Below are 16,236 nucleotides of genomic sequence, written 5' to 3'. Positions count from 1 at the left end.
CTGGTGGGGTGGGCATGACCAGAACCAGAGTTCTAAACCTTACTTGAACTGAGACCCACAGGCCATTCCTAGGGTAGACAGACCCCAATGGGGGGCCTGCAGGCAGGCAGAGCCAGACTCTGGATGGTGGATAGTCCCAGCAGTTGGTTGGCTGGCACACTGTCACATGGATGGGGCCATCCCAGGAGTAAATCCGAGAGAGAAGAATCTAGCTAGAGGTGGGAAGGAGGACTTGGAGGAACTCAAAAGACAGACCTGTGATGACAACCTGGGCCTTTGCTCGTCCAGTCCCAGCCCTGCTGACTGCCGTGCATTCATATGTCCCCTCCTCACCCTTGGAGGCCCGTGGGATCTCCCAGCTGCTGTTTCCTGATGCCCTGTGAACAGGGAACAACAGAAGACACACAATCACACTGATCCCCCCAAGTCTCATATACCCCTCAAGGACAAGAGAGACCCCAAATTCTCTGTAAGGCTAGCTAAAAAGAGATGGCAATCAAGACCTTGCAAATTTCATGATCAGCAAGCATGACTTTGGGTAAGCTCCTTCCCCTCTCTGAGCTGTGGACTTCTCTCCAAAGGGGAGGGTCTTAGAGGGTCCTTCCTGCCCTGACCCCCATGGAGTCCTGTCATAAGCCAGGCCCTGTGTGGACTGCATTTTCCAGAGGCAGAGGAAGGCCTATGGCTTTCCTAAGATCCCTCTCCCATCACTCACTCCCCTCAGATCCCTCCAGGCCAGGATGTCAGGGTCCAGATACTGGCCACTCACTGGAAGTGCCGCTCCTCGCCAAGCTTGGTTCCATCTCGCAGTAGCTGCAACTTGAAGGGGAGGGCGCTATGCACAGAGCAGGAAACAAGCAGGGGCTGCTGTAGGTAGCCGTGGATCCTGGGGGGCATGCTGACCAATGGGGTGCCTGCAGGCAAGGACTAAGACTCAGGGTTCCTCACAGAGATTTGTATGGAGGAACCAGAGCCAGAAAACCACAGGACTCAAGCGCTGACTCCACCACTTAGTGGCCATCTTGAACAGATTGCTTCACCTGGCTAAGCCTCAGTTTCTACCTCTGTGAAACAGGAGTAATCACAGTACTAACCTCATTCTGTTCTGGGAACGAGTGAGAAAGGATGCATGGAAGGACTTGGCATGATGCATGACACATGGGAAGCGCCATCAACTGAAGCTGGTATTACTTTCTAGTTTATGAGACTGGCCAGATGGACAAGTCTATTCGTGACTCTGGGTCACCAGTTATTCAAGTGTGTTTAACACAGAAGTTAGACCTATTCAGAAAGCTGATGAAATACTACCCAGGCTGTGATCCAGCTCGCCAGGGGTGCAGGCGGGGCTGTGCAACTGCTTGGCAGCCTGGAGGGTCCCCTTTTTAAATTTTTGACAATAAACATCATTGAGGCATGACTGCGAAGGCAAAATTCACACACATTTTTAAGATAAAATGAAAGACTTCAGTTAAATCTCACAGCATAATAAGCCCCTTGGGGCCCCCATCAGACACTGCTGCCTCCCTCCTCGATACTTGGACTTGGGATGACACATTTGCTTTCGTTGGCTGTTGGAATTACTTCAGTGGAAAGGTCTGAGAAACTCCACCACGGGGTCAACTGCAGCCTGAGAGTGTCTCACTGGGTAACCCCTCAGGCCTGAAGTCAACTTCTTATGTTGTCCTCTCCCCTCTCCAGTGCAGAGATGCTCCAAGGCTGAGACAATGCGCCAGACCTCTTCAAAGCACTAAGCTGGGAGTGGGGAGGAAGGCAGTGACATCATGCTATAGGCTCCCTGCCACATCCCCTGGGAGACGGGTGTCAAACCATTTAGCCACATCCTCAATGTAGTACAAAGCTGTCACCACTCACCCACACACAGCATAGCCAGTTTGGGTTCCCTGCTTTCCATGAGCCGAAAGGGCTCAGAGACCACAGGCCCATATCTTCAAACTCAGGACCTACGCCTCCAAACCAAGCTTCCAGCCTCCCAGACATAGAGGGTTAGGAAAGAGCAAAGGCCTAAACCACATCCCTCCTCTTTTATCTAGAGCTGAAGTGGAGACTAAAAGCCAGAGTTGAAAGGATGGGGGAGAGAAAGTAAAGACTATTATTTCTCTTCTGAAACTCCTTCCTGAAAATTCTTCCCCAAAGTTGCAAAGACCAAAGGAAAAGAGGCCCAAGCATCTCAGCAGGAGGATGTAAAAAAATGGATCCCAACTTCCCCACTCAGACCTGCCCTACCCCACCCAGGTCCTCAAAACCCCCTCAAGAGCTACCCAGAAGAGGGGCGTCTTCCCTCCCTCTATCCCTTTCTGAGGTGGACAGAGGAGACCTCATGGAGACCTCTGACAAAGAAAATGTCAGTAACATCCACCTGTGTGAGCTCCTCCCAGGTCACCTCCAGAAGAAGAGAGGGGAGTGGGTGGAAAGATGGCAAATTACGGCTGCCATGTGTAAAGTGCCCTAGTCCAAACTCCCACAGTCTGAGTGAGTCTCTGAGCATCTGTGTGCTGTCTTATGATGTGTGTTAGCTTGAGGAAACCTCAGAGTAGCCCTGCAAGGTGAGTGGTGTCCGTTTGCTGGTCTATAAAATGAGATTTGCAAGCATTCAGTGAGTTAGCGCATGGCAAAGACTGACCTATGGGCAGTTCTCAAAAATGGTTGCTAGAATAAATATTCCCCTGATAATAAGAATAATGATGATGATGTCTTCTGTGTCTCCAATGCCTAACACCACGGCTGGTATATATTTGTTGCTGCTGCTGCTGTTGTTGTTGTTGTTGCTAAGTACCGTCGAGTCGGTTCCGACCCATAGCAATCCTGTATAGGGTTTCCAAGGAGCAGCTGGTGAGTTTGAACCACGGACCTTGCAGTTCAAATAGCTTTGCAGTCTGGCACATTAACTCACAGCGCCACACCAGGACACACAGTATATAGTAGATACTAAAAATGAATGTTGGATAGGTGAATGGATGGATGACTAAGTCCTTGAAATGAGGACCACATCTGAAGTATCTCCAGTATTTAGCATAATGACTTGCAAGGAATATGTAACTTAACAAACAAACATTTGCTGATATAAATATAATCAAGGAAGCATTCCACGAAGAGGTGGGCTTCCAAGGGAGCCCGCTGGGCTGGAAAATAAAAAAGTCAACCACTTACCTGGAGCCACCCCACTGTACGCAACTCCAGAGACACGAAGGAGTGGGTTTCCCTCATGGTCCTCGCCCTTCACCTTGAGGTAGAAACGTTCCTGGGGGGCTTGGAAGGATGGCCCACCCCACAACTGATGGGTAGATTCATTGGAGAGGAGCTTTGTGGGAAAAGTCAGGAGGGACCGTCCTGAGCTGTGGGCGAGCTCTACCGAGTCTAGACGGCCTGGTGCCTGCAGGCCCGTGGAGTTTATCACCAGGGAGATGGGCACTCCTGCAGAGGAAAGGTGAGGGAAGAGGTACTGGCATCTGTGGTGGTCTCCATAGTCCTCCCCAAGCAGGGGCCTAAGGGCCACAACTGAAGGACCCAGCCTTCTTGGCCCTCTTTCACCCACTCCCTTGCCTTCTCTGCCCTGTTCCAGATAATGCCAGGGGTACAATAAGTATAGAGGGGCCCTTGTTACTGTCCATGGTCCTGACACACCACTGCCATCAGGCCATGCTTTGCAAATGGTTGCATTTCCTCCATCTCCACAGACTCTATCTCTCATGGAGCAGAACTGAAAGGGACGTTTCTCTCCACCACCATTTGTTTGGGGGTTGGCCACCACCAGGAAAACTTCTGGGAACAGCCTCTGATAAGATACACACCCTAGTTTGAGGCTCTGACTTCTGCCCATCCTCAAGGCTCCACTTCTCTTTGATTTTCCTATCTGGATGTAAATGTGATACTTTTCACACTATCCTATGATAAATGGAACTGGACTCCAGTTTCATAATTTCCTTAGTTGGTTTTGGAACTTTTGTCAAGTCTCTATCTTTTCAGACAGTTATTCTTCTCTCTCTCAGAGATCACAAACCTGAGACCTGTGGATACGGTTGGTTAGGTCCACAAAATGCCTTAAATTTTTTGAAGATACATTGTACAAACTGGAAAGTACACATAAAAATCTAGATGCCCAAATTCTTTTGAACATTGAAATGTGTCCATCTTAGGCCTCCAGGACCACATTGTGACAACCCACTCCCTGTGGTCAATTCACTGTCAAATTAGCATAGCCGCCTCCATTCCCTCAGCCCTGGTGTCAAATATCAGTCACTGTTCATCACTGCTGTCACCCTGTTGGCTCTCTTTATAAAATTGTCTTGGACCCACCATCTCCATGAAAAAGCAGAATTGCAAAGGAGGGTCACTTGGCTCCCAGCACCCACTTCCACAGGGGACTGGTCATGGGTGCATTTCAGTTTTCTATCCCCACTCTAGTACTGCATTTAAAGATTTCTTTTTCTCTGCAAGGCTGATTTTAGAAAAGGGCCTACATTTCTCTGCTTCTCTTATAGTTGCTATTGACTAAACAACCTTAGCCCCCTTTTAACTTTAAGGAAAACCAACTAGGGCTGACAAGAATAGCAGACATTACAGATTACAAGTTCAAAAGAATGATCTAAGAGTTTGATACACTTCACCCTTGGTCACTAGTGGTCCAAGGGCAGGTTCCTTCCAGCCCTTTTCTGAACTACTGTTCCAGCAAATTCTGCCAAGTGGCCCCATGATGGAGAACTGTGTTTTTCCAAACCCCAAGTTGGGACCCCTGATCTGCCCATCAGATGGTATTTTCTGGTGTGGAGCAGGAACAGGGCACTCAGGCATCCTCAGATCCAGCCGGGCAGTTTCAGTCAGGAAACGCAAGACACTGTGCCTCCAACTCCAGCATCCACCCAGGCTACCTTAACCCTCATCAGTTCCTGGGGAATCTAAGTGCCCACCAGGAGATGCATTCCTTTGTATAAGGCAGGGGACCCCATGCTTATTAGTATTCTTATTAATATTATTTTGTTCAACTAACATAGCATTTATTAGAAAACTTGGGACTTCTGACATACAAGTTTTGACAAAAAGAAAGGGGAAGTACAGTTCAGAGTTTGTTAATGATCACCAAGGGCAGGTAGGAGTTATGACTTAGGGGCAGTGATATTCTATTTGTTGTTGTTGTTGGTAAGTGCCGTCAAGTGGGTTCGACTCATAGCCACCTTGTATAGGGTTTCTGAGAAGCGGCTGGTGAGTTTGAACCACCAACCTTGCAGTTCAAACCAACATTTCAGTCCAGTGCTTCATCGTACAGTGCCACATCAGGATTCTGGTTTTCTGTTTAGGAGGATGGAAATATGGTGATGGATAGTGTTGGTGGTTGCACAGCATGGGAAACATAATGTCACTGAATTATATGCAATAATAGCTGAAATAGCAAATGTTTTGTTATATATATCCACAATAAACAAAGAAGGAAGAAATGAAAGAATAGAGAGGAAGGTGTAAACTCAGTAATAAGGGGGACAGTGCAGAGGTTCTGGAGACCTTTGGTTGCAGAGAAGATGTGTTAAGGACAAATTGTGTGGGCTGGGGCTGATGGAGGTGATGCTGATAAAACTCAGTTGACATGATTGATGTGGGAGAAATGGTCTGGCTTTAGCCTCTGCTGTGCCCATAGTCACACACAGACAGCCCAAGCCAGACCCTGAGCTCCCATCACTTCCCAAAGTCAAGTCCTATCTCTTCAGAAGGTAACTCAGCACACCTCCAGGGCCAGGACCTCAGTACCTTGTAAGGGCCACTCAATGGTGTGATTGAGGTCCAAAGAGGGTTGAGTAGAGAAACCGGCTCGGAAGTCGATGTTGCTGATGCCTGTGATCCTCACAGAGTGACGGCCGCTGCTGTAGACCTAGAACAGGTGTTCGTCATCACCAGAGGATCCAGCCCCAGCACCCCAGCCCTATGAGAGGAGGTGGTCAACCTGATCAAACTCTGGGCTGTGAGAGGTTGCTACACTCAAGGAACAGCCTTTACAGACAAGTGGACAACTTACCTGCACCTTGGGGTCCAGTATGACACTCCCTAGCTCACAACACTATCCTGAGTAAGGATCTTGAATCTGCCTACCTTTCCAGCTCTCTCCTGTTTCTGCAGGCCCTGCCTGTCCCTCTGCATATCTAACCCTCTGTTTTGCCTGCCCACTGGCTTGTATAGCTCATAGGTAAAAGAAGTTGAGGGTTTGAAAGGAAGGCAGATGGTTAATGCTGATACCTTATCTGCAGGCCCTAGCACAGTGCCTGGTCCCCAGGAGGTGCTCAGTAAACGTTTTCCAATCAGCAGTTGCTCACCTCCTTCCAAAGTAGCCACATGCCCCATACTGGGATGCTTCGCCCTAGAGGCCTTCCTCGCCAGGAGCCAAGCCTGTCCCCAGTGCTTGGCTTCCAGCACCTTGCAGATTAGAGTAGGCCCTGCTTCCTCTGTCATCCCTGTCCCTCTGAATCATTCTTCCAAAGCCACCCTGGTTTCTTTTGTGCATTCTTCACAGGATGGTTCTAAGCCATAAACCAGCTTGGTCACTTACCTCTGGACACTCAAGTTCCTCCAAGTCCTTAACAGTTACCACATAGGTCCTGCTCACTGGTACAAACAGAATGCCCCTCCTTTTGTTCTTGGCCCTTTACTTTGACAGGTAAACTTTAGACATCACCACCCCATAGCTCAGCTTCCCTGGGCCCCAGAGACCCCAGAGCAAGAAGGAGGGAGAAGGCGCCACAGTTCAGTCAAGTGTCTCCCCCAACCCAGTAATGCCTACCTTGATGGACCACAGCCCAGGATGCTCAGGCTTAAAGGCCACCACTTTGGCCGAGTCGGGGATATTGAGGAGCATGTTGAGACCCTCATCCTTCTGTAGGATCCTCCCTGCAGAAGCCCCAAGGACTGCTCAGTCCCCAACCCTTTTTTATGGGTGATAAGGGCCCCCACCCTACCCCCAAAAGCCCTTGGTCAACCATACATCAGCCTCAGGCTTCTTGGAGGAAGACATGAGGGCCTTTGACCCTTGGTGGTCCTCACATTCCACCCCCTTCTGTGCTCCACTATCACCCCTCCCCAGGTGCTAGCTGTACAGCTGACTTTGAGATCTGTATATTCATGATATTTTCAGAGCTTTGTGGAGTCAGGTGACTGGGTCCAAATCACATTGACCATGCCTGGCTGAGTGATCCTAACAAGTCACCTCCCTTTCTCAGAAACCCAGCTTCCCACCTAAAATTGTGCTGCTCATTCTTGTTCTGATCAGCCCACAGGTAATGTGTGAGACACCCCAGGGACTCCAGGGACTGACATTATTTTCGTTGCTGTTGCTTGGTTGTTACTTGTCTATCTGCCTTCTGACCCACCAAGGGTGCCCTGGCCCTCTTGACCCTCCCCTAGGAGTCCCTCCAACCTGCCTTGTTCCTGGAGCTTGTGTCTGAACTCCTGCTATACTGGATGTCTTTCTTGTTCTAATGAAGCTCTTAAATCAGTCTCAGAGTCAAAGAGGAGGCCCACCAAGGGGCAACACATACCCAGCGGATCACGGACTTCGATCTCAGGCCCTGGCCCACTCAAGGAGACAGTGACCTCCTTCAGACTAGAGTCAAAGGGGATCCTCCACATGTGCTCGCCCTCCTTCTCATGGTCTGTGGACAGCAGGTGCACCTTAGAGGCCTGGATCGCTGACTCCACCCACTTCAGCACCTGGGAGACAGGTACAATTAGCTGATGCCAGCAGGTGCCCATAACCTCTTGCTTGTGTCTGGTCCATCCAAGGTGGGGTCCTTAACTGGCTGCCAGCTGCTGGTAGAATCCAGTTTCCCATGGGTTTTAAGGTTGTGTTTAAGATTCTGATCAATGAAGGCCACACCAATCCCCATTGCCTACACCAGGCCCCACTCATATGTTCTTACCCTTCTGGTTTTGTAGGCTCTGAGTTGTGATATTAGATTCAAAGCATTGAGAGGCCTCAGCTCAGGGAAGAAACAAGAGGGTGCTTCTTGGCTGAGTAGCCTCTTCCCACCTTCTTCATCTGGCCAACTTCTACTTTACCCATCACTTCCTCCAAGAAAGTTTTGTGATGCCTTCAGGGCATGTAGTTCATGCTTACCAACCAAGGGGTCTCAGACTATGCCTCTCCCCCATCCCTGCCCAGGCACCTTGCTTTTGAAGCTGAGCCTTGAGAATCTACTACAAAGTCATTCAGGATCTCTTCCCAAATTCACAAAAGATGAGGAGAGGAATTAGTGGCCTGGTTTTCAAAATGCTGAGAAATCTTAAAACCTGGATTTATATTATTGCTTGCTCAATCTAAAATCTTGTTTCCTCTTGAGAATCAAATAAAAGCTAAGGGTCCTCTCCCTAGGTGTGATTTTAAGGGGCTCTTAAACTCTCAAAAGCACCTCATGACTCCAAGACCATGTGAGCCCATGACCCCATGTTAACAACCCTTGAAACAATCTAAGATAGTATCTGATTGAGCACAAAATTTTGTTTCTCCAAATCCTTATCATGGACTTCAATATGCATATATGTACACACCTAGAAGCAATGACACGCCAATATGCCAATATTAATGACCACTCCTAGTATTCACATCCTAGTTTTATAATACCATTCCTCACTAAAATAAACTTAGGTTCCTTAGAGAAATGGCTGATTTCCAGTATGGGACAGGAAAATTTCAAGGTAAACCTGAGAAAATTAAATTTTCCATAAAGCAAGGAAGTACTCAAAGATAGCATAGTGGTTACAAATCAGGCTGTGAACCTCAAGGTCAGCAGTTCAAAACTACCAGCTGTTCTGCAGGAGAAAGATGAGGCTTTCTGCTCCTGTAAAGATTTACAGCCTCGGAAACTCTGTACAGGGTCGCTGAGTCGGAACTGACTCCATGGCACATAACAAATCAAAAAGACTTAGAAAGTAAAAGGAGCGCCTGCTGGCTACACTGGGACAACATGAGTCCCCCTGATCCCTTGCCCCCTACAAAAAGAAGAATGACTGCAATTATATACTCCATGTGTCCATAGGATACTCAAAAAGAGAACTCAAAATCCAAAACAAATCATAACCAAAAACAAAAAAAACCTCTTTGTGATGACTTCTGAATTAAAGAGAAAGAACTGAATACTCCCTGCCTTTTCAAGAGGGCTTGTCCTTCGGAGAAACCAAAGCATCCCTTTTGTTGAGCCAAAGCTCTTCATCATGGAAGAATGCCAGCTAATAAATGTGGAAAGAATGATGAAATTAGGAAATCATCATTTTGCAATTCCTAATGAAATAATTGTTTCAGCCAAGGTTCCACACTGGCTGCTAAAGCCATTAGAGGAAAGGTGGATGGGGTCCTGGGTGTCTGCAGGGAGCCAGTGCATTACTCCACAGACCAGTTGAGTAATAAAGGGAGACACATAGCTTTACAATTTACAGAGCTGCCTGTCACCACCTTAACCTAGTCATCAAACTTATCATCATTAATAGCATGATGATCGGGCATTATTTGCCTCCTGTGTGATGCAAAAGAAAATGCACACAGCACCTACTATAAAGTATTCCTGACAAAAATGTTAGCCTCTTCCCAGTAAGTCCTTTTATATAAGTCCTAGGTTAGGGGAGACATAGGAAACAAAAAAAGAGGACAAAAACAACTTAATGACTCCATAAGGAAAAAATGAGATAAATCTGGAACACAGGACATTATATAAATCAATGTCTCTTCAACAAGGTGATGTCATTGAGGAATAAAAAAAAAAAAGGAAAGATGAACTGCATTCGATTTGAGAGGCTTTTATAGACATAACAGCCCAATGAAATGTACAATCCTTGATTAAACCCGGTTTAGTAAAAAGACATTTTGAGGACAATTAGGGAATTTGAATGTGGGCTGAGAATTAGATGGTATTAGGAAACAATTCTTCATTTTACTAGATGACACTGTAGTTGTATCTGAGTTTTGTTTTTTTAAGATTCAGGCTGAACTATTTATGAATAAAGTGTTATGAATTGAACTGTGTTTCCCAAAATATATATATTAAAATCCTAGCTCCTATATCTGTAAATATGGCCCTGCATAGAAATAGGGGTTTTGTTTCATTATGTTAATGAAGTCATACCAGACTAGTTGTTGTTGTTGTTAAGTACCATGGAGTCAGTTCCTACTCATAGTGACCCTGCACAGGGTTTCCGAGGCTGTAAATCTTTACGGGAGCAGAAAGCCTCATCTTTCTCCCGTGGAATGGCTGGTAGTTTCGATCTGCCGACCTTGAGGTTACCAGCCCAATTTGTAACCACTACGCCACCAGACTAGAGAGGGTCATAAATGTAATCATGTCTGAATTATAAAAAGCACAGAATAGATTTTTAAAAAGACACACACAGGGGAAGAGGAAGACAGACAATGGAGAAAAATGTATCTTCAAGCCCAGGAACTTTAAGGATTGCCAGCTACTAGAAGTTAAAATAAGGAGCCCTGGTGGTGCTATACATTCATCATTGGACCACAAAGTTGGTGGTTCAAACCCACTAGTTGCTCTGTAGAAGAAAGATGAGGCTATCTGCTCTGTAAAGATTTACAGTCTTGGAAACCCTGAGGAGCCATTCTACTTTCTTCTATAAGGTTGCTATGAGTTGGAAATGACTTGATAACAGTAGGCTGTATGTGTGTGTGTGTGTGTGTGTGTGTGAGTTCTGTTGTTGCTAGAAGTGGAAATAAACAAACAAGGACTTCTCTCTCTGGAGCCACACCCTGAATATGGGCTCCTAGTCTTCTGATTGTGAAAAAAATTAATTTCTGTTCTTGAAAGTCACCCACTTGTAGCATTTCTATTACAGCAGCCTAGATAACAAAAACAGGTGTCATGATTCAGCAAAATGTACACAGAGAAGTAGATGAAGCAAGCAGAGCAAAAATGTGAATGATAGCTGACTCCAGCGGGTAGCAGGGCTGCAGACTGATTCATTCCAGTTTGATGACCTGGTGAAAATTTGAAGAATTTGCATTTCACCCCAAATCTATTGAGTCAGAATCTACATTTTAACAAGTATCCCTTTCAAGACCAGAAATTTATTTTTTCATAGTCAAGAGACTAGGAGTACAAATTCAGGATGTGACCCTAGAGGGACGTCCTTCTTTGTTTATTAGAGCTCCTGTCATTAGAGTTCCTGTGCTTGGAGATCCATCTGTCTCCATTGTCTGTCTTCCTCTTCCCCCTGTGTGTGTCTCTGTGTCTATTTTATATACGTAAGAATCAACTGGGGCTCTATAAAAATTACCTGGAGATCTTGATAAAATGTAGACTCTGATTCAGTATCTCTGGCACGCAAGTACAAATGTTCAGCAGGGAGTCAAACTAGAGTGAACTGGTTTGAAGCTCTTGGTAGGCATATTCTTTTTTCACTTTTTTTATCTTTGAAATTTTTCATAGTATCTTTAAGTAACAGTCATTTTTAAAGAACAAGTATGCCACGATTTTCAAATACATCTAAGCAAACATAATGGATTCCTAATGTTTGTCAACTCTAATCAAGTGAGAATGGCTTCCTGAAGTACTATACTATTCTTAGAAGAAATGCAAGGCTTTCAGCATCAATCAGAAAGAGCTCTGTGACTGATTAGTGATGTCTGTCATGAGTGTGGGATTAGAAAATCATGTCTCGTATGCTACATCTTTGCATTCTTGTTCTAAATTAAAGTTCTTTGGCTCTACCTGCCATGTGATCTTCCTTAGAAGAGAAGGTGAAAAGAAATGAATTAGAGATTTCTTAAGATTTAGGGGGATTTTTTTTTTTTTTTAATTCAGACTGAGCTGGAAATTTGTGGTTAAACTTCAGCTATCACAGGATAAGAATGCTGTGTTCTCAAAGCTCATCTGTTGCTTAACTTGGAACTACTTCCTTCTTTTGTGTTTCCTAACTTTCTATATAATGTTTCTTCTGAAAAGATCCCACCTGCAATTGTTGAGGATTGGGGAGAAGGTACTTCATCCACGCGGGGGTGGATTGGAAGGACGCAGCCGCCAAGGAATCCCAGCTGGAAAGTCGGGCAGAAACTAGCCAACTAAGCAAGACAACTCCCCCAACAGCAAAGTAGCAGCTATGACTACTGCCCTCTTTCCCCAGGGCTGGGTCTTGTCAGGGACCAGGAAGAAACTGTAACTGAGCAAAGTTACCAAAAGTGGTGGCAGTACAAGTCAACAATTAGCTTGACAAGTCACACCCGCTTCTGTGTTGCAACTGTAGCTACAAGCTTGTTCTAGGATGTTCTGCTGCAGGGAAGATGCCCAGGAAGGAGTTCAAGCTACTGAACCAAGAAGAGGACTGAGACACAGGACAGAATACCAGTGATCCCACTAAAAGGTGGGCTTACCCTACGTGCACAGCACCATTCAAAAGTTGAGGGCCTACCCTCTTGCCCACAGCAAAGCTACTTGCCCTGTAGGTCCAGGCCTGGAGGCAAGACCCTCTAGACCTTATGATGCCCCCAGGGCTCTAGAGCAGAATCTAGGGAACCTTCTGAGCAGAGAGACTTCATTAGGCAAGCTTAATGTTTACTTGGCGATGGCAATGACTTCCAGATGTCAGCGGGACAAGGGGGGTCTGGAATCAGCGATGCATTAGGGCTCATCTCTGTCGTTGATGGGGAAGGAATGAAAGAATCTGGCACTGCTGCCCTGGCCAGATGGCTGCTGCTCGCCGTTCTACAGATAAATCATCGCCTAGGGCTCCTCCCAGAGCACTTGACAGCCAAGGTTGCTGAGGAAGTAAAGAAGAGAGCTTGTAAGTCCAACCTGTGAACCGGGTGGAGACCTGATTGGCCAGCAGTATGGCAAGACCTGGGGACTCCTGGGCCCAGAGACAGTGACATAGCCACAGAGGACTACAGTGGAGAGTGAAGCATCCAGCTGATAAGAAGTGAGGGCATATGCATAAGAATACCCACACTTGCAGATAATACCCACTTGACCTGGCTTTAATGGCTGGATGATCAGAATTCAACTAGAAGAAAGAAGAGGGGAAAAAAGAATAATCTGATACAATTTGATGAACTTGGCCTACACCTATTGATGCCGTAGCTCAAAAGAGGGAACAAATCTTTACAGTGAGGATCATTTCCACCACCTCAGTACACAGGGTAGACAGAGATGGGCAACTTGGACATTGGCTACCCAAAATGGCGGGGGGTGGGGGGGAGAGGCTACTAAGGCAAGAAGTAACTGGCTTACAAGCTTTCAAGAGGGAGCCTAGATCCAGAGGATGCAGAGGAAGGCAGAATCTCCACTGAGTAGTATTCAATCTGTCTGGGTAGGGCTGATGAAAGGAGATGGGAATAGGACTCTTGTAGTACAATAGTGAATAATTGTTATCAGGACTGACTGTGAGGGTTGGAAATGTAACAGTGAAAAGGAGAGGAGTGATTGACTATGCAGTCCAGGAGCAGAGGTCCCTTGGACCATCAAGGGAGAAGAGCGGAGCGCGGGACCCTACCCAGAGAAATAGTGACACCAGAGATGGAGGCAGAAACAATGACGTGGAGAGATGGAGCAGCTGGGGACTCTAGACCCAGAGAGGGAAAGGCCCTGTGTGCTGTCAACTGGGGGGCAGGCTTGTGGGATATACCCTTTGGTTGGTTGATGATGCATGGAGGGGATGGTAATCATGGCAATGAAACGCTATACGATAGGATGAATGTAAAGCTAACATTCTCCCATGTAAATGATCACATTAGTCACAATAAAAACTTTAAAAAAAAAAAAGAGGGGAGCTCGAAGGCCAAATGGACCTAAGAGCTGCAGAGCAGAAACCTGAGGGGTCAAGATCTTGGGTCCCTGTGTCAGGAAGCTTGACATGACGAGTCAGAGGAAGAACACAATCCTGAGACTCTGTCCCTCACCAGCTCAGACCCCTAGATACTCATCCAGACCTCCTGTTCAGAGAACCTTATCTAGAGAACTCCTACTCATCAGGGGGCTTCTATGGAACTGGGGGGATATTCCAAGCCCACACAGAGCATGGGGAGATGGAGTTATGGCAAATACTAACTCTCACTAGGGCGTCTGATTCCATAATTTCATCCTCATCACCATCTACCAAGGCAGCAGCTCTCATCCATCAAGTGTGCACACAAAAAACCAGAGCCAGAGAAGTAAAGCACTGTGTTCACGGTCACACAGCAAGTAGGTGGCAGAGCTGGGATTTGAAGCCAGTCACCTTTCCCTAAGTCCAAGCCTTAACCACTCCACCTCACAGCTTCCCTTTGGGGCAGGTCCAGAAAGAAATCATTCTTGTGTCTGCATTCCCTTATCAGTTCATTGGAAACACCTGGTCAGAAGTTCCCCTGCCCCCTTTACTGTCTTAGAAGGTGTTCACCTTTTCCACAGTTGATTTGGGGAATATCTGTACCTGCTGGTGCTAGACATGGGAGGGTTCCCAAGTCCCAGAATTGTCTGGGCTGGTGTGGTGCAGAATGAGAAGTGCCCTCCTAACAATAAGACAGAGAGGACTTCTCCAGACCCAGAAAATGCTACAGGCTTTCCAACAATTCTGGCCCAGTCCCCACTTTCACTGCTGGGATGGTGCCCACACTGTGAGCTGCCTGTGAGCTGGGAAGAGCCTGTGGGATGCTACACTGGGACAAGAGGGTTCATGGACCTATCTAAATCTTGATCAGAACTGCGCACCTTTGGAATAGTCTCAAGGATCACACTGCCTACCTCCATCAGGGACCCATCTGTTTAAAGATGATTGTTGTTGTTAAGTGCTGTCAAGTCGGTTCTGACTCATAGTGACCCTGTATAAGGTTTCCAAGGAGCCACTGCTGAGTTTGAACCACCAACCTTGCAGTTCAAGCCAAACTTACAGTTGAGTGCTTACCCTACAGCACCAAACCAGGACTCTAATTTTTCGCTAGTGGGAAAGAGGAGGGTCTTCACCTTCCTTTAGATAACCTGACACTCTGAAGGGGGCTCCTGGCACTAGTGATGCACCAACTGGAAAAATCTAAATTTACAAAGTCACTGGAAACTAAGCTTCAGTGACTACCTCCTCCACGCAAATCACCTACAGCTGTACCTGGCACACAGTAGGTGTGCAGAAGAGAGCATACAATGTGTGCAGCTTCACACAAGAACAAAAACTGTAGGATTCCCATGTATACGAAATTATCTAGAATAAGCAAATAAACATTGAGACAACAGCTTGTTGTTGGGACTCGGGGAGGTGACAGGGTTAGGTGGGAGGTACTGTTGAAGAGGCCTTGAGGTTCTGTTTGGAGTTATGTAAAACTTCTGAAAATAGTGGAGAGGGTAGCACATGATGAACGTAGTTAATGTCACTGAATTGTGTGCAGAAAAATGGTTAAAATGGCAAACTGTTTTGTTTTATTTGTGTGTGTGTGTGTGTGTGTGTATGTTATTGTTGTTTTTCAGTGCCATTGAGTTGGTTCTGACCCATTGTGACCCTGTATAGGATTTCCAAGAAGCAGCTGGTGAGTTTGAACTGCCGACCTCGTGGTTCAAACCGACTTTGCAGTCCAATGCATTAATCCACAGTGCCACACCAGGACTCCTATATCTGTATGTTGTTGTTGTTGTTAAGAGCTGCTGAATCGGTTCCAACCCATAGCAACCCTGTATAGGGTTTCTAAGAAGCAGCTGGTGAGTTTGAACCACCAACATTGCAGTTCAAACGACTTTGCAGTCCAGCATATTAACCCACAGTACCATACCAGGAATCATATATATATGGAGCTCTGGTAGTGTAGTGGTTACGAATAGGGCTGTGAACCTCAAGGTCAGCAGTTTGAAACTACCAGCTGTTCCGAGGGAGAAAGATGAGGCTTTCTGCTCCCGTATAGATTTACAGCCTCGGAAACCCTGTTCAGGGTCGCTATGGGTCAGAACTGACTCGATGGCACTTAACAACAACTATATATATAAAAAGAGAGAGAGAGTTGTTGTTGTTGTTATTAAGTGCCACTGAGTTGGTTCTGACCCATAGTGACCCTGTATAGGGTTTCTGAGATGCAGCTGGTGAGCTTGAACCACCTGCCCGTGGTTCAAACTGACTTTGCATTCCAGCACATTAACCAGCAGCGCCACACCAGGACTCCATAGAGAGAGAGAGAGACAGAGACAGAAAGAGAGAAAGAGAGAGAGAGACAGAGACAGAAAGAGAGAGAGAGAGAGCCCTAATGTAAGGCTGTAGGATAAAGAACTGCATATGCCTGATCTGGAGACTTGT

The 16,236-nt window shown here is 46.5% G+C and overlaps 1 protein-coding gene across 1 annotated transcript in view; it reads right to left on the bottom strand.

Moving 5' to 3' along the window:
• HMCN2 (hemicentin 2) overlaps positions 1-16,236 on the bottom strand; it is a 190,529-nt gene that overhangs the window by 131,583 nt on the left and 42,710 nt on the right. Inside the window, 6 exon segments of the mRNA XM_006834988.1 lie at positions 256-377; positions 770-914; positions 3,169-3,432; positions 5,758-5,878; positions 6,782-6,888; positions 7,536-7,707. Coding sequence (XP_006835051.1) covers positions 256-377; positions 770-914; positions 3,169-3,432; positions 5,758-5,878; positions 6,782-6,888; positions 7,536-7,707 — 931 coding nt within the window.

The sequence above is a fragment of the Chrysochloris asiatica genome, unplaced genomic scaffold (genome assembly GCF_000296735.1).
Source record: "Chrysochloris asiatica unplaced genomic scaffold, ChrAsi1.0 scaffold00014, whole genome shotgun sequence".
Classification (NCBI taxonomy): Eukaryota; Metazoa; Chordata; class Mammalia; order Afrosoricida; family Chrysochloridae; genus Chrysochloris; species Chrysochloris asiatica.
The sequence above is the reverse complement of the archived record's forward strand: the minus strand, read 5'-3'. Positions and strand labels throughout refer to the sequence as shown.